The following is a 25,474-nucleotide window of genomic DNA, read 5'->3' as shown; positions in this document are numbered from 1 at the left end:
ATAGTCCCATGTCTTTATACATTTTGGGTCCCCAGGGAGGAAGGTGGAGGCAGCACTTTCCATTGAGCTGTTTTGTCATTAAGGACACACGTAGGCCAAACCAGAAGTAACAGTGGATTGTGTCAAATTTTAAAAAAACAACAACAAAAAAAAAAAGGTAACAAAAATTGTATCAGAACACTTCATTTGGGCACATTCCATGGAAATATTTTGGGTTTTCATCTCATAATGACATTTCCAGCACTAGACTTTAAGATGCTCAATAATGCAAGCAAAAGCTTGGTTCTTCCCAAGTTTGTTTTTTGGGTGTTGTGTGTATATATATATATATATATATATATATATATGCTTGGTCTGGTTTGTTCTAAAACTGGGGTGGTTTTCTTGAGATGGGGTATGATTTCAGTCTGTGAAAGAAGGAGTCTTCCACACGCATCTTTCTATTTGTGAACCACTCCTATGAAAAATAAAACCTAAGAACTTCTCATGACGTGACTTGAAGCCATGGATGAAGCTGACAAAATGTGTCCCCAGAGCCTACTCGTTTCCAGAGTTCATCCTGCTTCCTTGTGTACCTCACAAAAGCAGAAATCCTCCATCCAGAAAGACTCTCTTCTACCCAGCCACATGGGTTAGAAACATCCCAGACCAAGAATGTTTTTCTCAGACCAAGAAAAACTGGAACACCTGGACTATCAACTCCTCCATCCTTGCACTGCAACATCCCCGAGCTCTGAGCAGCCTGGAGGTGAGAGATCTGTCCCAACCTTGGCTGCTGGCAGGTGCTGCCCCATGGGGACAGCTTCCTAAATTTCACTTTCCTCAAAGACCTCCTCAGTGGTCTCTCCGGTGGTGACCTCTCCCTCGCTGCTGTCGGACATGCTCATCTGGGGGGGCCCTGCCTGGCCCTCTGTCCTCTGCCTGCCCAGCACCTGCTGCAGCTGCACCTCCCAGGGCTTGCTCACCTCCAGGCACAAGCGGTGCTTGCTGCTGAGGTGGTGTTTCTTCCTTTTCTGTGAGCATTTCCTGAGGTATTTGATGTTTTCCCCGAGGAAGCAGAGTTTGCAGCCGAAGGGATCTGCCAGCAGGAAACGGGACCAGTGCTTCTGCAGCTCGGCTTTCACCTGAGGGGAGGAGGAAAGAATCGCTGGTAATGATGCCTTAAGTTTTATCTTTCCTGTATTTCAGGTTCTGTGGTGCCCAGGGCTGCAGTTCTGAGCTCACAGTCAGTGTCACTCAGCTCTGCACAGAGCAGGGACACAAAACAAATCCTTTTCCTGCTGCACACCAAGGACAACTTTCAGGCCCAAAAGCACAAACAAGGGGGGCTGAAGGGAGGAACAAGAAGGATGGGACCTCACAACCTGGAGCTGGAATTGGACAATTAAACCCCAAGATGCAAATGGAACAAAACTTACCAAAATATAAGACCTCATGACTGTTTGTCCATTTTGTGACCATTTTGGGTCCACCTTGGGTGCAGCCCTGGCCAGGCTCTTGTCCTGCCCAAGGTGTGTCCTTAAAGGCCTTTTAATAAATATCTACTTTATTCTCTTATCTCTGTCCAGTCTCTGTTCCAGCTCAGCCTTCCCAAGGCATGAGTTAATGGCAGGTGACCACCCTGTAGCTCACTGGCACAAATACTGGTTGCAATATGAGAGGAACTGCCAAGTGCCAACCTTCCTGCCCCTTTGGGGTTCACTTCGCACCTGCTCCTTGTAGGGTAGGAACAGGTTTGTTTGCTGAATCTATCTGAAGAGTCCAACCTCTTCACCCTGACTTAGGAAAGCTTTTCCTCTGCAAATCTGAGGTGTATGGGAGCTCCAGAGACTCCCCTGTTCATCAGCCTGCTGTAGGGGGGAGAAGGAGGAGGAGAAGGAGAAGGAGAAAGGAGGAGGAGGAGGAGGAGGAGGAGGAGGAGGAGGAGGAGAAGGAGAAGGAGAAGGAGAAGGAGAAGGAGAAGGAGAAGGAGAAGGAGAAGGAGAAGGAGAAGGAGAAGGAGAAGGAGAAGGAGAAGGAGAAGGAGAAGGAGAAGGAGAAGGAGAAGGAGAAGGAGAAGGAGAAGGAGAAGCTTTGCCCAAGTGTTGGGCTGGTGTAGTTGGTTTGTTTTGTTGAAACATTTCTCTGGCAGCCTGATGGGAATCTCCAGCACTGAGGGTCCCCCTGCCTGCATCCCAGGAGCCATCAGGGCAGAGGAGAGCAGGCTCCAGCCCTGTGTGGAGGAGCTGGGGCTTCCCCTGGCTCCAGCAGCAGCACATTGGCCTGAAAGTTCAGCTGGACCAGCTGAAGAAGAAGTGGTGGTGGAAGAAGGTTTCTTCTGGTGGAAGAAAGCCAAAAGAGCAACTTCCAACAGCTGATGAGATCTGCTGGCAATGCTGTGCCCTTTGCCAATGTCACACAAGCACTTCTCTAGTGCAGACAAGTGCCACCTCTCCTGATGCATTTGGATAAATAAATATAACTTCTATATTTTCTATATATTTTCATAAACTTTTATAATATGAATATAACTTTTATATTTTCATATATATTGTAATCCTGCAATTCTTCAGTGTATAACTCCAAACTACAGTGCTAGCTACCGTAGTTTGGAGTTATACACTCCATAATTCACATTTTGTAATTCACAATGTAGTTCACATTTTGCTCAAACAAAACAATTCCTCTCTAGGCCTGAAACTCAAGGGCATCTGAGTGTCTGAGGCCCTGAGAGATGGAAACAATGAACTGAAAACTTCTCTCAAAGCATCATGCCTTACCTCTCCATTAGCAAAGCAATAGAGAACTGCTACCAAAAAACCCTGTAAGAGAAAGGGAGTGAGAGAAAAAAGTCAGTGTGCAGGAAATACCTGGAGCTGTAATTTGAAGGTGGCATTAGTGTTAAAGCCATAAATATAAACAATGCTCCTTAATGTTCAGAAAGGAAACTGGTTGCCTGCATTTATTTATTAATGAAGTACCCAGTCACTTCTTTTTGTGCAGTTCCTTGTGCAGGGCACATTTTGTGCAGATGCTGAAGAAGAGATTATGAAACCCAGTTTTATCTTCATTTTGCTATCACATCGTGGGTTTTTTTGTTTTGTTTTTTTTTTCCAAACTATTGCTGTTTGTGCTGTCAATGCTGCTATTTCCAAGTGTGGTAAAATAAAAAAAATGCAGCTTGGTTTCTCATGTTATCTACATGTTTGTTTGGGTTTGAGAATGATTTTACTGAGATCTCATTTGGGCTCTTTTTACAAATTATTTCTATATTTAGTGATTCATGTTAGTTCAAAGTTCAGCTATATTAAGTGTTATGGACATTTGGAATTGCTGTTTTTTCTTTGAAACTGATTTAGACAAACACCTTAAAAAATCCTACAGAAACAACTTATTTTAAACCAACCCCAAAATTATTATTTCCATTTGCCTCTCTCTGTCTGCTTTTGATCTCAGGCTAAAGCAGCTTAGAGGCTACATCTCAGCCCCACAGACATGCAGATTTATTCCCACTGCTTCAGGAAATGCCCTTTTTTGGTGTGTCTAAAGGCATCTGTCACAAAAATTCTGATTAAGAGAATAAATACTCTGAGTTCCAAGTCAATATTTATATCACAGCTACAAAGGTGCAATTCAGTTGACAGCATTCAATTGTTCCCACACTCATATTTTTCCAGAAATGTTTCTGCTTTGCTCAGACAAAAGTTTAAAAAGAAATACACATACACAGAAGCTTCAACATTTTTCATTATACCTAAAATTAACCAATAGCATTCTGAGCCTGCTGGTCATTTTCTAGCAGTCCTGAATTATTTAGAGTCATTAATTCCTTAAGCATATGTGCAGTTTATCTGCCACACCAATGGAAATGGGGACAGGAGAAATAGCAAACAGAATTGCTTTCTCCATGTGTTTTATTTCTCTCATTTCTCATGCTTCACCTAGGTTATGGTAGGAAGATATAGTTAATTAGAGTTAATAACAGGTGATATTAAGTACAAATGGTAATATAATAATTGCATCACATAAATATATAATGTAATTTCATTTAATATTTTAAATATTTTTATATATTTTTATATATTTTAAAATATTTATATATATTGTTTATTAAATAAAAATTTACCAGCTTAAAAAATAACTTTTTATGCAGAACTTCTCCTGCTCCTGAAGGCAGCTCTCTTTTTTGGGGGGTAGAAAGTTCATGACTCTGCTGGGTGGTTTGAGGAGTTTTTGTTCTGAGTATGAACTCCAAATTTGGCCTCCCAGGCACCACATGGAGGACCAAGATTTAACCTACACTCCTGAGCCTGCTGAGCCTGGTGATAGCCACTGTGGGAAAAGCAGATACTCCCCAGATCAGGAGCTGCCTGTGTGAACCTCCCAGGGCAAAAATCTCATTTGCTGCTGCACACAGTGACAAGCAGGGTAAAATCACACCGGAAGGTGGAAGACTTTGCTGATTATTTATATTTGATGCTCACTTTATATCCTGGTTTCTTTAGTGCTTGCTGGTTTTTCTCCCAATAAAGTGATTTTCACACTTAGAAACCTTTGCAGTGTGTTGTGACTTCTCAAACATACATTTTCAGGATTATCCCAGTGTGAGTGAAAACAGAGCATCAGAAATTCAGAGGGAATGTTCATTAGCAGAAACATCAATAGGAAAGGACAGATGCACACATAATCCTCACAGTTGTTCTTCACTTCTCATGACAATTCCAATGTGATAAATTACTCATCAAATAACTGGGTTCTCTCCACCAGAAACCAATGTTTTTTTCCTGAGGGTAACAATTTCCATGCACAATTTCCGTGCCAAGATGTTTAGATTGCTCCATTTCCTAAAGCAAAGCAGCATCATACCTACAACAGAACTCCCATTTAGAATTTAATTTTGTGCTCCTTGAAAATGTTTGAGTTAAACCTTCAGCTGAGATCCCAGGGATAATTGTTTTTCTTTAACAAAACAGTTTAACTGCCTTTTAGAACTACTGAGAAGATTTACAGACTAAACAAATGTAATTGTGTACAGTTTATGTGCTTTTTGGCTAATCCCTTCATAAATAATGCTGCAGCTAAAAAAGAGAATCTGCAATAAACATTGGCTAAGATCTCTGGGTATTTTTTAATGGAGCTTTGCTTCTAAATCATGACATGCAGCCAAGCACATGCATGTTTCTCTAAAAGGAATGAAGTTTGTATTCTTTAGCAAGGATGAGTAAGCTGGTTTATATATCAGATTTCTTTGGACAAGCCAGTAAATAAAATCTTCACTTTAAATGATTCTGCACTTTTAAAATAACATCTAGGCACTGCAACCTCTCCAAGTAAGGATATGTCTAACCAAGGAACTTATATTCCAACATTAGGGTCCCTTCCAACCCAAATAATTCTCTGATTTTGTGAACACCATGTCAGCAGGCTCCTTGGGGCTTGTGGCTCTCCAGGAATTCTCTGCTCTCACTCGGGACATTTTTCCCTCAAGCTGTGGTGGAAATTTTAAAGTGTAGCCTCAATAACAGTGTCAAAACACTGATGCATGCATCCACGAGAGCACAGGTGCATATATTGCAAAGGTTAAACCCCAGGATCATCATAAATTTTGGGCAAAGTGCAGCAATGCTCAGGTGACCTCAAGCCTCGGGCTGCAGGGGAGGGCAGCAGTGTCAGAGCAGTGAATTACTGAGGAGCAGCCACTTTGAGTCAGAGAGATTACCCTAAAAAAAGGGTTTTGCAGTAAATAAAGATATGGAAATCGCTGTCCTGGTGCCCCAGGAAGATCAAGGCAGGAAGATGTGAGTGAAGGACAACTTTGCTGAGCAGGTTCATAAATACCATCTCAAAAATTCATTACTGAGCAGGGCTGCAGAACTCAAGAGAGGGGCAGACAGCAATGTTTGGTGCCAGAGTGCAGCTCTCTGGCTTGGCAAAGAGGAGAGCAAACACTTACAGGGAAGCACAGCCTGTGCCTGTGCTTGAGTTTGAGAATTACCACTGAGCTCCAGTGACAGCTCACGCTGGAATATGGACTACTTAGAACTGTCTCTTTTACTGGAGTGTGGCTCATTTACTTGCAGCTGAGATCTGAGGGCAGAGTTGCCACAGTCACACTCCCTTCCTCACCTCAGGTTTTTGCCCACTCATGCCAGACTAAGGCAGGGGGACTGAAGAGGAGCCAAGTGCCTGAAGATCTGTAAAACACTGCTGATTCTATGGGTGAGAAACTTCTTTTCCACCTGCAGATGCTGGTCCATTTTTCTGTTCCATTTGTGTGAGGGCTCTGAGACATTTTCTCCAAAAACTAACTAAAAATTGGTGCACTTCTCTGAGGGTACACCCAGGAGTCCACAGTGTCACTCTGCAGATAAGGTCAACAAACATCCTTTAGGAAAATGGAGCCCAAACCTTGGATGAGGCAGACATTCTCATGGTTATGATTTTGCCTGGGAGTGTTTTAAATTGACCCTTTTAATCCTGTTTTCAGGGGTCTGTGGTGAGCTGTTACCTATTACCAGAGGATGCCTTCTTTTTTCTGAAAATGTCAGACTCCTTTTTGTGGTGTTTGGGACTATCCTATTTGAGTATGCAGTTTGTGAGTGTTCTATCCTGTTACTGCAGCAGCGTATTTAGAGACATTATAGGTTCTAATATTAAATCAGAATTCACTATAACTGTGGTGAGCAGAAAATGCACATGGATCTCCGAACCCTAAAAACAATACCTGCAAAACAGCACTTACATGAAATGAGCTCATTGTCAGCTGAATGAAAAGTCTTATATGTCTTGAAAGTCCTTCCACTTGCTCATCAGTGATGAAGGTGAATACAAATTCATGGATCCCCAACAACGGAATCAGCACAAGTGTAGATCTTGCCAATCTTAAAAAGAAAATGTTCAATTATTGTATTTTTTAAACTTCCTTGTTGCCAAAAATCAAAAACTCAGAGAAAAAGAAATTATTCCAAAAACATCCCTCAATATTCTGACTTTGGAATGGTAGTAGCAGTTTTGAGAATGATGTATGCATAAATCATTGGAAAGTCTAGTTAAAGGCATGTGTCAATGAATTTTTTTCCATGGCACACCCTGGCCAGAATAAAGAAATGCCTGATTCTCTATCAGGCTACAAACGTAGAGCTAGGAGGCTTTTCTTTTTCTTCCCATATTTCAGTGACAAAGGGAAAAATGTGTCACAGCAGCAGAGGCCACAGGTGTGAGAGGAGATTCCTGAGAGCAGAGATCTCACTGCACTGAAAAGCCTTTGTCAAAATGCCCCCAAAACTCGGGGCACAGTACCTGCCTTTGCCTCTCAGACAGGGAAATGTCTGTGGAGCCTGTTTTCCTATTATCAATATCTATTCTGAATATTTTATTCAGAATATATCTATCTTCCATATTCCGAATATCCATTATACCTGGTGGTGGGCAGTACATCTTTAGGGAAAACTGACAAGTTTTTGATGTGACAAAATTTTTTAAAAGGGGCCAGGACTTCTGTGTCATTTGTTACATACCTGTACTTGTAGTCATGAAAGGTCATTTGCTGAGCTTTTAGCTTGGAAATCAGCATTCTGAGAATTTTTAAGAAGATGCCAAAGTTAACCTCGAAGGAAAATACATATGATTTACTTAACAGTAAATGTTATGACACTAAGCAGTTAACTACTAAATAAATGTATAATTGATATTAAACTCTTACAAAACCTGCCAGCAAATAACTGGAATGCAGCTGGGATGAGGTTGGAATACAAGCAGGTTATTGTCACATACTAATCATGTAAAGTTGAGTAACTTATCATTGCCTCATTCAGCCTGATATATAATTTGATACATGATCTCCCAGTACAAAATTACATTTCAATTTTTTCATACAGAACCCTGTTTCCTTATTTTTTGAACAAAAGTTTATCCCTCCTGTCACTTTATGTCTCCCTTGATATTTCTGTGGCAGGAAACTGTATCCTATTTGTTCCAAAATTTTGAAGGATAAAAATGGCACTAATTACAAAGACCAAGGAGGAGAAAAAAATACAGGTTATATAATTCTTACTGCAATGGAAAACAACATTGGTCCTCGGATGATCCACCAGATCCCCATGTGTTCATTTGTTCCCCAGCACCTGGAGAATAATTTAAAATATAATTATTTTCATAGGGGAAAAAAAAAGAATGCTCACATAACTTGTATTTGAAAAGGAACTTGGTGAAGTTCAACTTTTTAGGTGGCCACATAAGAAATGGAATAAAACTAGGAAGAGTTTCACCAACAACTCTGAAGATCTTTCCACATGAATGTTGAAAAAAGTTTCCCTAGACCATAAACTTCAGAACTATCTGGCAAACTCAGTCTTTGAATCCACAAAACATGGCACCAAACCCTCATCATGGAATTAACCTTACTTATATTATCTATCTGACACTGGGGACTGGAAATCAGTAAAATGGGAATTGTGACCACGCTTCTTGATCTGCTGAAAAAATATACATTCTGTTTCCTTTAAGCTGTTTCTTTTTCTCCTGCTTTAACCTTCTGATTTGTCCTATTTCTTCTTGCTAATTCGCCTGAGGTTCTGTAGGATCTTTGCTTGCTTGTCATTTACAATTTATATGACATCTGACTCCATAAGACAGTAATTATTGCTTGGATGTTGCTCATTATCCATGTTGGCGTTGCAAATAAAATTCTCTAGAAACCATGAGAAATAAAGAGGAGAACAAAAGATTCCATAGATAAACCACAAAGTTTCTCTGATGTCACCAACAACTGAAGACCAGAAACTGGTGCTTGTCTGATACTGTCACTGACTCCCTCACCAAATATTAGCTCTCAGCAGGTTTTTTCAGGAGCTTCCATTAAAATGTATATTTTTCTTTAAAAAGTGGCACTGAATATGAATTAAACTCAAAGTGTCTCCAAGGAAAGCACTGGTCTCCTTTCTGACAGGATGCTCTCCATGAAGATGCTGGTGCACACAATTTGCTTCATGTGAATGGATGAACATTTCAGGAACAGTGAAAGTTCATTCTACTCCTTGCTAAATGCATAAGTGAATCCTAAAAATAAAAATTCCTGGAAGTTTTTTTAATGCAGAAGTACTAAAGGGAACCTTGAAAATGCTACAAGTATCAATAGGTGCTGTATAATCTGATAATTTGCTGGTGAGTTCTTGTGTCAAGTACTGCCAAGGGCTTTCAGCCAAGCAAAGAGAAATTCAGGATTCCAAAAAACATTTTATTTAATAACCTACCCGGTGTTCTCCAGTTTGGATCTGCTTATTCCCCAAGGGCCCACAAACAGGATTGGAACAACTGAAAAGGAAAGAAGAGTCTATTCCAGCTAAGCCTGTAGAAGTGTGTGGGGCAGAGATTTGTGCTTTTCAGTTTTCTATTTAGAACAGTACAAAAATCAACTTCATCCTGGCCTTCCCCATTTGTAGTTCAAATACAAAAATTACTTTTCTTGGTGTAGTTGAATCATGCATTTTCAGGCTGAGGAATACATTCACACATAAACACACTGCTGATCTGCTGAAATCTGCTAAATTTCTGAGCCTAGAATTCAAAGTAATTGGCACACGAGGCCTCACAGGCCACCTTAGGAAAAGGCCACCTTAGGAACAGTTGTTGAACTTTAAAGTTTCACAGTTGTTGAACTTTAAAGGAGTTTTCAGTGAAGGTGTGGGATGCTGCCTGGTTAATTAAGACAACTGAGAAAGGATTGTTGTCCTGGACCCCTTCAAGAGAATCCCAATCCCTTTATTGTTGCCCCCAACCCTTCCTGGAGATCATAGACTGCAGGCTGAGAAAAAAACTCCTCTAAAATAAAGGATTAATGCTCTATTCCAAGGGACTACAGGTGTGAAAGCACAAGTCTCAAATCATGAGCTACCACAAGCAGTGTTCCACTGAATTCTCAGCCCAGTAACACACAGGGGATTTTCTGGTGGATGTGGCAGAAATTAAAGGAGGTTTGGGACCCTGGGACCAGAACAGGGGCTAATCAGGATTCTGGGACACTAACTAGGGTCATGGAGAAAGTTGGAGTGTGGCAACACAGAGAAAGGGCCAGAAACAAAATACTCTTCAAGATAATAGATTTCAGAGTAGGTAAAAGGGGAAAAGAGATATAAGAGGTCTCAGTTGGGTGGGAGATGGTGCAAAAAGAGGGTCTGCAGGAACAACTGGGGCAAGGAGCAGCTGGGAACAGAACTGGAGATCCAGGGGGACGTGAGGTGGTCTCATGAGGAAAGGTGACACCCAGGATGATGAGGTGATATTATCAAAGGCAGCTCCTGTGCAGCAGCTGAGGAAATGGCAATGAGAGCCCTGGGTCAGCTCTGCTGCCTCAGCAGGAGTGGGACTACAATTGTCTATAAGACACGTCTCATCTTAGAAGTGATTATAATAAATATAAATTAAAAAATGAAGCTAATTTGTGGAGAAAGCCTTTAGAAAATTGGTGAATATGATGCGACCAATGAACGAGGACCAACAGGCAAATAATCATCATTATTATTATTATTATTAATACTCCTCAGGTAGGGAGGAAATTTCCTAACAGACATATCCACTGGAGTTTGGACAAGGAATAAAATGACTGATCCCTGTCCCAACAAGTTGGTGGTGAAAGCAACAAAGGGATTTAGAGATGATGAAAGAATGAAACAACACTAAAAAAACATGAAAGACAGAGGTCTTGATGCATCAGTAACCTGTGTGGTCAAACAGCCAAGGGTCCTTTAAAGAGGAACATGAGGGGGAGCAGAGAAATCCAGATATGGATGGTGAGAAGGACTCCCAAATTAATTACCTTTAAATTGTCTTTATTTCATGGATAATGCCTGAAATGTAAGACCTGACTCACACAGTGTTTCAGATTGCCTCCTAACATAAAGCACAGCTTAGAAATTTCAGGTGAGCTGGGAAGGGGAGCATTTAAATAAAAATTGCTAATGATTTGGCATATTTGCTATAGAGGTGCTCTATTACAAAGGGAGGAAATGAAGTTGCTGGCAGTACCATCATATTCAGTGATGACAATATACAGCTCAATATAAGGAAATTTCTTCTTGTTCTTCTCACCAGGCATCTATTTTCTTATGAAACAATTCCCTGATTTCCTGTATCTGCAGCTCAAGCTGAGCTGCAGCCAATGTACCACTGCTGACATATCTCCATTTACAATTGCTGGCTTCCAAACTATATGAGTAAAACAGAATTCAGATTTTTTTTTTTTTCTTTTTTCCTTCTTTATAAATTATCCTCCACTGACTCAGCAAAGCACCACACAATCAGTGCTTAGAAACAGTTCTGAACTTACCCCATCCTATCACAATGTATGTCTGTAGCAGTCTTCTTTCAGAGAGCACCACAGTGATCAATAATGTATGCAGATAAATTCCTTCCACTAATAGCCAGAAGTAATTTGCCCCAACAAAGTAATGCATGAAAAACTGGGCAGTCCTGCAAATTATAACAATCTGTAGGAATGAGAGACCAGGAGTTGATGTAAATATGGATGTCATGATCTGCATGTGAGAGTTTTTACTGGTGAGCTGTTAAAATAATAGTCATCATTAACACTTTGCAGATAATTTTCCTTGTTGGCACGGGCAAGCTCTATTCCTACAACAACATACAAGAATAATTTATTCATAGTGGTCACAAATGGGATGTTGTAAATAAGTGCCAAATAAACAAAGAGATTTCTTTCTAAAGGCTACAAGGTGTGAGTGGTTTTGCTTAAGTGGCTGTTTCTAAATATCACAATCAATTAATATGTTCTTTCTATTCATTTAAAATAAATCTCTTACAATCAAGATTTCATGTTAATTATCTCAACTTTTCTCAACAAAATTTCAGCATCCAAAGCTCAACTTACAAACACCTCCACACTTGATGCTGTAGGGCAAACTACCAAAACTGTAACTAGTATGACCACTAGAATCACATTTACTATTAGCTCTGAGCTAACACATTACCTCTGGACTGAGGTATAATATCCATCCAGTTTCATCATTTGGTCTTTTTGAGTAAATATTGTAGTATACAGAGTCTTTTATAAGAACTGCTGCAGCACGCAAGATAAAGGATGCAAACAAATTCATATGGATGTAGTTTCTTGTGCAGTGAAGTTTTCTGTGGGAGAAAAAATAATGTACGAAATCCTCTGGAATATATCGCATTTGCAGAAATCAAATTTTTAAAACCCAACAAAGACCCAGCAAAACAATTGTTGTATTCATATTGTTGCCATCAATGGATTCTGGTTAGAAATTGCATTTATATTAGAAAAATACAAGTTATTTACATGGAATCAATAGAATGGTTTGGGTTGGAAAGGATCTTAAGGCCCATCTGATTCTATCACCCCTGCCAAGGGCAAGGACACCTCCCACTAGATCAGGTTGCTCCAAGACCCATCCAACCTGGCCTTAAAATCTTCCAGGAATGGGACAGTTTATCTGCATGACCTGTGCCAGGGCCTCACAGTAAAGAATTTCTGCTTAATATCTAATCTAAATCTACAGCTTCAGCTTAAAGCCATTTCCCCTTGTTCTATCACTCCATGCCCTTGTCCAAAGCTCATCCCCAGTGTTTTTGTAGCCCCTTCAGGAACTGGAAGGCTGGACAGTACTGGAACACTGGAAACTAAAGAATAGCTTCAATGTCATTTAAAAAAAGAACATGAGTGCAGGGCTCTGTATGTTTAAAATGCATGTAAATTTATACTAACCTGAGTAAAGAAAGTATAAGCAGAGCTAATACCAGTGAGATGAGAGATAAGTAATATCCTATAGTGTATAACAGCTGTAATGTGGTGAGCAGTTTATGTTCTTCTTCCTGGGAACAAAGAAGAAAAATGTGTTACGTAGGCAGGGGGACAGAGCAGAAACACAGCTCAGAAACTCTGGGGATCACCTTCTTTGAGTTTCCAGGAGCCAGGGCAGGATTCTGATCCCTGCTCTTCCCTGATTCTGCTCTCTTCACTGCCTTTTGAAATACATGTATGACAAAGACCCTCGCACCCAGAGCTTCTTTTTAAACACAAAGGCATTCTCTGACTATCCCCAGATTCCTCCTGCACAAACACCATTCACAGTCCAAACCACAGCTGATCCTTGCCATGATTCCATGCACCAAGTGCATCCTGGTGGGTGAACAGCTGCAGAGATAACTGACTGAACCTGCACAAACCAGTGTGTGTGTGGCCTGCAGGCACAGTCACTGAGCAGCTGTGTCTGCACAGTCTGGGGAGCCAGCTCTGTCCAGAGCTATTGAAACACACTGGTTTCTGTCTTGAGTTCAAAGAAAAAAAGAAAAATTATTGAATTAGGGCTGTCTTGAATGTCTTTGAAGGACAAATAAGAGCTCAGAGGAGGAAGGGAACTACTCACACCTTCATAGATTGTCAGAGAACATCCTGAGTTGAAAGGTATCTATAAGGATTGTTGAAGTCCAGCTCCCGGCCCTGCACAAATTCCCTTTGAATTTGCCTAATTTAACATTTCTTTTTCCTAAGTTTTTTTTCTACTTTATCTGCTTGTATCTGCCTCTCAACTATTCAACCTTGTAGCCCAAGTAATGCATCTCTGAAGAGGGATTAAGATCCAGGATATGTGGCCTCCATAATCCATATTTGGCATTCAGAGCTTTTCTTGGAGCCTATGTCTTTTCCTCAGTGAATTTGATGTTTTTCTTGTTCTGCTACTCAGCACCAGGGACTTTAGCACTGTCTTCCTGCCAGCAATGTTCTCTAATAATTTTATGCTGGTGAGCCATGCCTCCCTTGAAGCGGGGGGAAGTGCCCAGGGAAAGCAGTGTGTGTGCAGGAGATTCCCAGTGTTAGTCACTCTGCTTCATGGAAATATTCCAGCAGGTAAAAAAACCTTGTAAAAATCTCAAGTTATCATCTTGGCTTTTTCGATTTTGCCGCAGCAAAGCACCTGAAACCAAGCTGATTCCTCTGAGGTGTGAAGACAGTGGCTCTGGGTTATTTCCAACATCTTGGGGGGTTCAATTAAATAAAACAAAGAGGTACAAGCCCACATTTAGGTAGGAAAAAAGGATCCATGTTGGTAGGAAAGCTGATAAAAACTTTCAAAGAAATTGTCTGCTGTCACACAAGATGAAATAACATGCCTTGCAGAAACTAATGTTACCCAGAATGGTCAACAAACCTTGGAAAACACTCAGAACTTATGAATATCTATGACATTTGCAAAAAATAAACTGAAAGTTTGGAAATTCTTTTACTTACTATATAAAGAGCTTAGTAAAACCATAGTAATACACAGAGATACGAAACTAAAAATGTTTCATAACTAATCAGTAAAGCAATGTTACTTGATAAAGTAAGAAACAACACTCGGTCAGAATGAAAAAGGAAAAAATAGTGGTAATAGTGTTTACCTAAGAGACCTAATTCTGACATCTGCTAAGCTGAACTCCATGGCAAAAGAAGTTTGGCTGACAAAGTCCAACCCCTACCTTGATGTAATATGAGAAATACAGGAAGGATGGCATTAGATTAGGGTGAATCCTCCAGTCTCTGACCAGCTAACTTTGAAATAACCAACTAAAAGCTCATTAAATGCGGAAAGGCTCAAGAGGAAAGTTGTCTGACTTTGACAGACTAATGTGATTTAGGTGATGCTGGGATACTTCCTTGCTTGACAAGTTCCAATGGTTTTCTATTTTATCAGGAAAAAATCAGCACATGAACACTGGGCTCTGAAAAGAAAATAACTTGTGGCATCTAAAGCAGGAATCCCCTTCTTTAATATTTTCTCTTCTGCTTCTTATAAGTAAAATAACAGCTTTCCATTTGATAATTTAAATGAAATCTGAAGATCCTTTGCAGGTATTAAATGGAAATGTTTTGTCAGTTACTCAAGAAAGGATTAAGAAGATTAAAGTTTTCAACCGTAATATAAAACATACTTACATTTTTTTGGAAATGATTTTTCTCAGAACATTCTGAACTATCTCGCCAAATGTCTGTGGAATTTTCCTTTGTTTGCCAAATCCCTTCATCCAAGCAGACTCTGTATACATGTCCTACACTTCCTGAAAGTAAACAGTTTCCGTTTGAAAGGTCAAAATAGAGATTTCATTTTTCATACACATTCAAAAGATTTCTGCCTTACACCTCCACAACAGATTCTACACCACCCCTACTCAAAAAAAAAGAATAAAACCCACTTTTCTTTTGTCTTTGTCAATATATTTTTTATATTTACATAGGACAAAGTAGCAATGTAATCCAGCAGAAATAAATTCCCAGAATATACCTGTTTTTTACAAGAAAACCCACACAGTACATCCAAAAGAGAAGCCTACATCTCACTTCATTCATTTTTCCTCATTGAGCTCGTGAATGGGTAATTCATTGTCCAGGCTGTGCAGTCTGAACTGCACAAGGATTTGATTAAGGAATGATCTTTCTCTGTAACCCCTGGTGTTGCAGGTTGGGGTTTCATTTCTGTGCTCTGGGGCCCCTTCAGCAGGTGGGGTGAACTGATGAAGTTCTCTTGGTTTTCACTGCATTGTCCCAATTTATACTAATTAGGAATTTGCCCACAGCATCAGAGGAATGGTGTGGGGACCCTGGTTGACGTTTGATGTTGTCCTTAACAGCTGCCATCCATTTATTTCTAATTAGACCTGAGCTTTTTCAATCATTTTCAAGTTGAAAGTGTTTAAGGGTGGTAGCAACAACCAGAATATCTTGTTTTGCTCAGCTCAGAGCTAAGAGAATTACTTTGGGAGCACAGTTTGTTGTGATGGAGCAGGAGCTCTGTATGAATACAGACACTGGGAAAAAACCTTAAACCATCCATGAAAAGTGATTAGAAATCTTGCTTTTTTAGAAATTCACACACACAAAAAAGTCTCCATCCCATAGAGGCAAAATTCTTTTGTTTATTATGAAGAGCTGGGTTTGTTCTAAATGGTGGGCAGAAGCAGTTTGGGAGACTAGATAGAAACTTGGTGTCTTACTGCTCATTAGAATAAAAAAGGGTAAATTATAGTAAAGAACAAACCATGTGTGGTTTGGGCTGGAGAAAACTGGGATAAGAAGCTGGTAGCAGTCTCCCATAAATTAAAGAACTCAGGCAGAACTGGTCCCATCAAGTGGAATTAGCAAAGCACCCCAGAAAGGCTGTTTAGCAGGATTCAGAAAGGCTGTTTAGCAGGATTCAGAAAGGCTGCTCTGTGCTGACAGCAGTGCCCTTCCATTCTTTTATGGGAATCTTGTTTGGTCTTCGACAGTTTTGCTCCTGAAGATGTTTTTTGTCTCCCCTTCCTAAGAGCTGCATTCCCTGCAGGAAAAGGGTTAATGGAAGAGTGTTTTGTTCACCACACCACTGGAGGGCTGACTGCTGGGAACCAATTAATATGTTCTGTCTATTCATTGAAAACAAATCTCTTACAATCAGGATTTCATCTTGATTACCCCAACTTTGTTCAACAAAATTGCTGAGAGCTTGACTCTTCCAGTTTTCTGGAATAGTGTCTGGGATCGATGGGGACCCCAGAAGTTGAAGCTCATGAGCTGAACCCTGAATCTCTTACTACGAAAAAAGCCCCAAAGGCAGTGTGGTTACATGACCTTGCAAATGTTGCTTTACAGCAGACATTACAGAGCTGTGGTAAGCACAGATGGAGAAAAGAGTGAAAAAATATGGAAAATTACTTTGTGCCTCAGTTCAGAAGTGGTAGAAAGAGATGAGACTCTTTCTGCCTCATATACTTCAGAGGTCACTGGGGCACCACCTGTCCTTCAGCTGAATTCCTGGAACAAACTCCAAGACAAGTTCCCACTTTCACATTACCATTTTCCAGCCATGGCAAGTATGAAGGACAAGGAACAGAGACATTTCCTGGGCGTGAATAAGGCCAGCAGACAAACTGATCAAATGTCCCATTGCAATGTACTCCTGGGGAGAGAAGCAAATATAAGTTTTATAAAAAGTTGTCCAGACAATGGACAATCCTGGAAACCATTTTGTGCTGTTCCAGCTAACCTATTGCAGGCTACTCCAGAGCAATAAGATATTGCAGATAGATGAGGTTATATCTCTGGTAATCTCTCAGAGTAACTCAATTTTAATCTTCACAATTATCACATCACTCACACACTGAAGGTTAAGATAAAACATTTGATAATGTAGAATTGAAATGGTGCAGGCAGGTGACAGCAACATAAAATAAAATGCATTAATAGCTGCCCTAGTGTCTTGGTTAGTTTCTGCCTTTCTTTTAGGATAACACCAAAGTTATTCTCTCTTAACTTCAGTGCTTTTGCTCATTTTAAGCCAGAAGGGAATATCCCACTTTATTTTCCATAGTGCTTAGTAATACTTTGAGAAACTTGTGGGAAGAAGAACACAAGGAACAAGAAACCTAGGTCTGAGCTATCTCACCTGCATCTTTTTAGGATGCATTTTTTACTTATTTTTACTTATTCTGTTGTACCTTTGAGGCTAAGCATCTGTGTTGTGATCCATGTAGCTGTTAACATTTACAGCTGTATCTTTATTGTTCTTTTCCCCAATTTCTGTTTGCTCAAGTGTGGACTGGGAAGGCTGCCAGGAGGAAAATGCCTTCTTTTTTCAATTTCATGAAAGCTGAAGTTCTGATTCCCTGTATTTCTCCTGCTCATCACTACAAACTACTGCCCTCTAACATCTTGCCAGGTCACCCAGCTCAGTTCCAATTGCCACCAAAGCCATCATTCTCTGCTTTCCTGGCAAAATACAATCTTCTTTGGCATCATGCTAATGTTTTCTGCACACCAGGTGTTCACCACAGGCTATTGACTTCTAGCTGCTCTCCACTGCTCCTTTCTTTCCTGTCAGCATTGGTTATAAGCCATCCTGCAGGTGCACTGGCTGAGCTGATGTGTGCTTTGCTTTCCCTGCATTCCATAAAATCTTTTTCCCCTCTGCAGTCCTCATCACTGTCTTCTTGCCCCCTTGACTGCAGTCACACAGTCAGTAACTTGTGGAAGCTTCTTTTCTCTGGCTTTCTGTGTTTTCTCCTTCCTTATTTTCCACAAATGGCTCTGACTTCTAGCCCCTCCCAATGCAGAGTCACCAACAAATTTGGTGAGGGTGTTCTCAACACCTGCCTGTAACCAGTGAGTCCAAACCAGAGAGCACAGATGCTGGAAAAACTCTTTTTCTGACCCAAAGGTGGGGCTCCTAAGAGGCATTTTAAAAGATTTTATTCCATTTCCAGTCTCATGAGAAGGGTGAGATAATACAGATGTTACAATTCATGCCATCACAATCAGAAGCCAAACTATTTCCCAATTACAATTCATTATAAGTGTTTTTTAGCCTATAAGCTTTTGGCACACAATGCTGTTAATGCTTTTAAGCCAATCATCTAAAATACCCCACATAGGTCTTGTTAAAATACATCTTTCATAGTTCTATTTCTCCAAAATATCTGTTCTGTTTGAAAGGTCATCATCTGAAACTTGTTTCCAGTCCCATTTCTCTCTCAACAGTGTCTGTACCTATCCCATGGCCTTTCTAAGTCAGCATATTTTATCTCAAAGTTTGCACACAGATGCACAAGATTGTGTGAGCCTTCTGTCAGGCTTTGGGAATCCTCTACAAATCCATTTCCCACACACAGATTCACTTTTCATCTTTCTTTGGTGAACAGCAGCCACCTCTCCTGGCCACACCTCGGACTCCTCCAACTCCTCAAACCCAAACCATGCCCTCCTTTCCAGGAGACAGGCACCAAGCTGAGCAGAGTTTATACATTTAGGAGTGAAATAATGATGGATTGTGAAGTCCCTTTTGGCAAACAGCAGAAAACTTTGACCATCCCAATCGAAGGAGAGAGGAGGAATTCAGGAGAAGACACCTACAGGTGTGCTGCTCTTTAAGCATCCAAAAGCCACAGAGACAGGAGAATAAACAAGGGACTTTAAGATAATATTTGTGTCAGGTGAATTATTCTACATTTAGGACTTAGGAACAGACATACAGCAAGGCAATATTTGCATATTCTTGCTACTCAATACATTTCTTCATTGCTTAATTACTTACCACTATCTACAGATGACTCCTGCAGCATTTTCAAGCACTCCTGTTTATATTTGTTCCATCCAGTAGTGGTTTTTTCCAGCAGAGAACCTTTGGCCTGGGAGTGAAAATACTGTACATGAGAAAAATCAGTTAGAACCTTTTCATTCTCAATGACAAATTTCTTTCCATTATGAGAAATTCTGGTCTGATCACAGAAACGGAGAAGAGAGGAGAGGAGAGGAGAGGAGAGGAGAGGAGAATGGGAGAATGGGAGAATGGGAGAATGGGAGAATGGTAGGTAAAAAGGTATAAAGGGTTTTTCAGTTTTACAATGTTTTTTTAAGATAATAAAGTATACCTGGTTGAGTAGTACATTAAAAAATTGAATAAAACAGTAATGCAATAAGCAGTGTTATTTAGCTACTAACACCTTTTCTCTGGTGCATTCTGTACTCCTGCCCAGCATTTCACAGACCACTGCAACTGTGCCATAGACATCTTTCCTCTTTTTCCTTTTTTTTTTAAGAAACACCTTTGTAAACTTTTGTTTTCCTTGCCCATTTACACCGTGTTGCCCTTTTTGCCTCAGTAGGGCACTGTTTGTCTTTCTTCTTGTGTCCATAGGTGAGAAGAGTCTTCACCCTCTAGATTTCCCACATAATAAAATGACAGACACATCCTTATCATACAACACTCTGACTGCAGAGGTCTTTAAGAGGACCACAGCTGATAATTGCTGTTTAGGAAAAAAAGGGCTAAAATCAGAAGAATTAAATGCAAAAACACTTGGAGATTTGGGTGAAGAAATGCTTTATTAGGAGCAAAGCAGGTCAGAAAGGATAGTGGGAAATGCTGCTCATAGTGTTAGCATGATGGCTTGATCATTATTTATCCATAAAAAAGAACACCATCCTAGGCCCTGTCAGTGCAACAAACCCCCTGCTCTCCTGAAACCAGGGATCTGAGAGGCCAGAGCAGTCAAATATTGCTGTCACTGAAAGTTGCCAAAACTAAAAAATTCATTACTGGTTGAACATGTTACTAATTTAATGAGTAAATTTTGGAGAGCAAACGAAATATAAGTTTTCTAAACAATCTTTTTACTAAAAGATGGCTTTTAGTTCTCCAGGAAAAGTCAATTTCTTTTTGTCTGGACCGCTCTCTTTCTTTGAAATTGTCTTTAACATGTGTGTGATTGTCTGATGTTGTCTGAACATGGTGGTGTGCTGGGGCTGAGATACATAACCAGAACAATATATGGCTGTGAACTTCACCTTTGTCTCTTTAAACCTACAGTTTGATTCAATTTTAATGAAGAAAATCCAATTTATTTACTTTCAAAACAGGAACAGTATTCTGCTGAGCTAACTTTTATCCAGGATCACTACTTCATGCATGTTTTTACTGGGTAAAATACTGCCTGCTCAATACTCTGCTTTTAGTCTCCCAGTGAACTTCCCACTTTAATCTTGAGCGAGTAGAAAGACTGTAATCATTCTCCCGTGGATGGGCTGGCGAGATAAGGGGAGAATATTTACAGCAGCCATGAGAAAGGAATGCATGTTTCCAAATTTTAAAAAAAAGCATATTGACTTTTCCCTCATGCAGGCCCCAAAAGGCTGGGAGCCAGGGGAGATTCTTCAGGCACTTGGGGGTCAGTGAACCTCCTTTGAAGAGGCAGAGACATGAGGATGACGCATTTGCAGAGAGGACTGGCTTGGTGGAGGGAAGAACACTCCAGTTTCTGATAAACAAATGCATTAAATGGCTGAGGAAATTGAAAGGAAACCTCTTTAGCAGTGGATACCTGGCAGCTGGTTTGGTCCCATTCCTGGGTTTGGGGTTGATGCACAGTCATGGGAAGTTCATTCAACAAGAATGAGGAGAAGGCCAGGCCTAAATGACAGCTCCTGATGGAATTGCGCATTTCCTCAGGTCTGTGGGCACGGTCACTGTTGGAAAAACCCAGCTCTACAGATGGGGCAACTGAGAGGCCCCATCAGAATTTTTACAGATTTTATTCCCTTATCAATCTCATAGAAGGTTGAGACACAATAGATGTAAATCTCAACACCATTCTATCAGAAGCCAAACTATTTCTTGTTTACAATACCTTATAAATGCCTTTCAGCCCATCAGCTTTTGCCACACAATGCTGCTAATCCTTCTAACACCAATCACCAATTATTTTAATCCTGTTAAGGCTTTTCTGTATGAACTGCACTTTTAGAGAATAATTTATTGTCCTGTGTGAATCAGAGAATGTCCCAGGTTGGAACAGATGCACAAGGATCACCCATCCCAACTCCTGGCCCTGCACAGACACCACAACAATCCCACCCTGTCCCTGAGGGCTTTATCCAAACACTCCTGGAGCTCCGGCAGCCACAGGGCTGTGCCCATACCCTGGGCAGCCTGTGATGCCTTAAATTTTAATTTTGATATTTTCCGATTCTGTGCCTCCTAGGGGTGCAGTTCTGAGCCTCACATTCAGTGTTACTCAGCTCTGCACACAGCAGGGACACAAAACAAATCCTTTTCCTGCTGAAGGTCCAAAAGCATAAATAATGGTGGGCTGAAAGGAGGAACAAGAAGGATGAGACCTCACAACCTGGAGCTGAAATTGGACAATCAAACCCCAATATACAAATGGCCCTAAACTTATAAAAGTGTGAGACTTGGTGACCGTTTGTCCATTTTGGGTCCACTTTGGGTGTAGCCCTGGCCAGGCTCTTGTCCTGCCCAAGGTGGATCCTAAAGGCCTTTTAATAAATATCTACTTTATTCTCTGGGTCTGTCCAGTCTCTGCTCCAGCTCAGCCTTCCCAAGGGATCATCTGGGCAATGCTCAAATACCCTCTGGGTGAAAAATGTTTTCCTGATATCCAACACAGACCTCCCCTGACCCAGGTTCCTGCCATTCCCCTTGGGACCTGGGTCACAAGAACGAGGATTTTGCATGACACCCCTGAGCTGCCACTAGAAGGCAAACTAAGTAGGCTGGGAAGAAGGCACCAGCCTTTAGAGGGAAGGAGGAATGAAGGGAGTGAGACACCTTGATGTTCTGTCTCTGTTTTAGTGAAAAGGAGTCAACAAAGAGTCAGAGGCAGCTTTGTGCTGTGTGCTGACATCCATATCCCCATGGCTCATCAGAGAGGGGCCCAGGGTCTCTCAGGAAGAAGAGTGGCCTCCAGTCTGGGTCAAGATGAGGAGCACAGAAATCACTGCTGCAGGTGCAGAGCCTTTTTCTGGGTTTGTGGTGTCAGAGGAGGCCAAGTCACAGAACAAGAGAATTATAGGATGGTTTGGTTGGAAGGGTCCTTAAAGACAAGAAAGATCTCGTTCCAACCCAGGACAACCTCCCCTATCCCAGATTGCTCCAAGCCCCATCCAACCCAGCCTGGGACACTTCCAGGGATGGGGTGTGGGGCCTGCAGCCCCACAAATATCCCTCTGCAGCTGGTAAAAGTTGTGATTACAAGTCTCACGTTCTAAAATAATTTAAGTTTTGGGTTAGACACAGTGCAAGTTCCATGGCACAAATACAAACTTTCAGGGAAATTTCCCATGATCTCAGCCAAGTGGAAACACTTTTTGATGTGTTTTGCAGCTTTTGATCTGTTGTGCATTTCAGTTGCCATTCAGCTTTTAAACAGGACTTCTGACTTGGGAAAATTAAACTCCAGTGTCCAGGACAGAAGCTCAGAAAGTCCATGATCTTTTGGTCTACACTGGACATCAATTTCAGGTTGTCTGAAGTTGGGTTTTTTTGGTTAAAAAAGGAACTGTCTCAGCCCATCAGCCTGGCCCCTGCCTGCGCTGAAGTTCACCCATGAGGAAATTTAATCAAAATTCCCTGGAAGTATCTGCCCATTTATTTAGATGGCACCAAGAAGATACTTCAGAAATTTGTTGGATGCAGAAGAAAATGTTGCCCGAAGCTTTCATTTAGAAAATGGATATTTGGTTGCAGGTAGGTTTAGTTTAAGTTTTTCATAACTGACCACTGTACAGTCAGAATTTCATCCTTTTAAATTTTTATACAAAGCTAGCAGTGAAATGAAGTGTTGCTGTTTATTCAGACTATGCTCTTATGGATGGAAAAAAGCCCCTTCAATTTAGGCATAAACTAAAAATAAAAGCTGAAAAATATTTATTCATTCCTTCAGCCATGATCTGGGTTTAGTGTGACGGATATTTTTTCCTGTCTATAGAGGTTTTTACTAGAAAATACAGATATAGTGATTTATGGCTGTTATTCCTTTAAATGTTTCTTTTTTTATGAAATAAAATACAAAGAAATACAGCACATATTTCTTTAAACAAGTTTCAAGAACCAATATGACAAATTAATTCACTGCAATTAGTTTAACAAAGTTTTGATCTCCCAGAAGTATTTGGGAGATTTTCTGTTAGCATTGATGGAACTAAGGCTTTGGTCGAGGTGTCTCACAAATCTGAGTTGTTTCAGTTCTATAAAGAGAAGCTCTAAGCAGAGAAGCTCTAGATTTGAATTACACAAAAATATTAGGAATATTTTCTAAATATATATCTATATCTATTTGTCTCCTGGTAATTTTTTCTTAATAAAAATGTTAGAAACACACATATGGGCTTTACATCACATACAGCTGCAAACCCACTTTCTTAGAAACCCAAGAAAATGGAGATTAAGTGGATAGAAATACCTTTACACTCCATACACTCCAGAGAAATGTACCCTAAATATATGTGTGAATTTTTTTCAGTTCAATTAAAATTTACCAAATTTCAGTAATTTTTTAAATTATTCAAATCTAGATTGATATTAATAAATAAATAATAATTACTAAAAAAACCTACATGAACGTTTCCCTGAAGTGAATTACACTGAGACATTTTCTCATTTAATACTTAAACTCTTTCCAAATTATAAGTAAGAAGCAAGCGTTTAGAATTTTGTAAAGATTTAGGGGAAAAAAATAAAAATAAAATTGTTTAGTGGATATCTACAGGAAATAAAGGCAGAAATCTCATACAGATTTATTTGCTCTCTGTATGAAGGTGAGGTGCAGAACGAAACCAGATTTCACAAATTGGAGATTCAGTCCTCACAAGTCAGAGGCTAAAAAGTAGGGCCAGAAACAAATCAAAGCTGGGTTTAGAACAGAGAAAAAAACAGTAGAAAATAAACGTGATTCATAAGAATATTTTTTTTATCTGGTGGGAAAACTGAAAAACAAATATAATTCAATATTGATCAATAATGGTATGAAAAGTGATTGTGTAAATTGGTCTAAACATAATTTGTTCACTGGATGAATGAGGATTAATAGAATAAAACTGTAATAAATTACCTAGTCAGAGAGAGCTCTAATACAAAACTCTACAGCTTTGTAGCCGCTATTTCTCATGACTAATTAATAATAAAAATCAATTGGTGTGTCCGACAGATTTTTGGTACAAACACGCTGTTTATGTTAAAATTAGAATTAAATTAACGCTAAAATGCTACTTACTAGGAATTCACTTTTATTCTGTCCATTATCAATTATTGAATTAGCTTACCTGTTTCAGAAGAAACAATATCATGATAGAGCTGGCAGATGTTGGAGGTATCCTGGACCAGAGTCCCATGCTGGAATAGAGAGCAAAAGGTGACACCATGTTCACTTGAATAAATTTGTCCCCAATATGCTGCTGTAGATCAATTACATATATATATATAAAAGATTAGAAGTAAAAATTTCTTCTTTTATGAATGCCACTGTTCCATGGATCTTCTTTCCAAATAAGTGAAGAAGTCTCCTGAAGTGTTCAGCTCTGCTAGACTCCCACTATGTTTTGATCTTCCTGAATAAAGGCAGAGAGAGCTTAGTCTAAACTTCACAGCAACTCTGCTTACTGTAGCTTGTCCATTAGCCAATAAGAAGTCAGAAAACTCTTAAAACATTAAAGGGCTGATCCTGTTCCTTGAAGCTCCACAGGAATTTTGCCAATGATTTTTCCAGAATGCAATCCAGCTCCAAGAAAACACACATATATATATATTTATATCCACCTCATGAAACCAATAAATGACACCTCAGAACACAGAAAAGCTTTGTGAAGGAAGCTTGCTGACTCAGTCAAAATTTATGCTTTTTGATTTTGATTTTTGGCTTTATGCTTTTTGATCATATTTTGTCAAATGTGCGCAGCCAGTGCAGGATCAGGGATTATCTACTTGTGAAAAAAAAAAAATGTTAGCAGCAGTTAATTTTTAGTACAATTCTTGTGATGTTCAATGTTTTCTTCAAAGCTTCAGTTGCCAGGTGGATCATGGCTGTCTTGATGTTACCTGCACAGATTTGGTTTATACACCTGTCAACTTCACTCCAGCAAACAACACTTTGCTTGAAGGAAGGTCCAGCAAATCCATTTGCTCCTTTCTTATTTTCTTCCTTTTTTTTCCCAGTTTAG

At 40.0% G+C, this 25,474-nt stretch overlaps 1 protein-coding gene across 1 annotated transcript; it reads right to left on the bottom strand.

Annotated features, from left to right (window-relative positions):
* Positions 1–384: 384 nt before the first annotated feature.
* GLP2R (glucagon like peptide 2 receptor) lies at positions 385–24,674 on the bottom strand. The gene is made up of 13 exons (XM_083874359.1): positions 24,581–24,674; positions 19,056–19,164; positions 16,821–16,925; positions 14,930–15,051; positions 12,719–12,825; positions 11,964–12,120; positions 11,303–11,462; positions 9,231–9,291; positions 8,033–8,102; positions 7,497–7,585; positions 6,722–6,860; positions 2,760–2,801; positions 385–1,124 (listed from the first exon to the last, which is right to left on the bottom strand). Exons 1-13 carry the CDS (start codon positions 24,647–24,649, stop codon positions 807–809), a joined length of 1,548 nt encoding a protein of 515 aa, XP_083730485.1. The 5' UTR covers positions 24,650–24,674; the 3' UTR covers positions 385–806.
* Between the last annotated feature and the right edge of the window lie 800 nt (positions 24,675–25,474).

The sequence above is a fragment of the Zosterops lateralis genome (assembly GCF_965231275.1).
Source record: "Zosterops lateralis genome assembly, chromosome: 18".
In the NCBI taxonomy this organism is placed as follows: domain Eukaryota; kingdom Metazoa; phylum Chordata; class Aves; order Passeriformes; family Zosteropidae; genus Zosterops; species Zosterops lateralis.
The sequence above is the reverse complement of the archived record's forward strand: the minus strand, read 5'-3'. Positions and strand labels throughout refer to the sequence as shown.

Excerpts from the sequence above, each read along its gene's own strand:
- GLP2R (XM_083874359.1), bottom strand. The coding sequence starts at position 24,649 with ATGGGACTCTGGTCCAGGATACCTCCAACATCTGCCAGCTCTATCATG. Across the intron at positions 11,463-11,963 it reads TATTATACCTCAGTCCAGAG|ATTGTTATAATTTGCAGGAC; the intron begins GTAATGTGTTAG and ends TCATTCCTACAG. Across the intron at positions 2,802-6,721 it reads TGACAATGAGCTCATTTCAT|GGTTTTTTGGTAGCAGTTCT; the intron begins GTAAGTGCTGTT and ends TTTCTCTTACAG.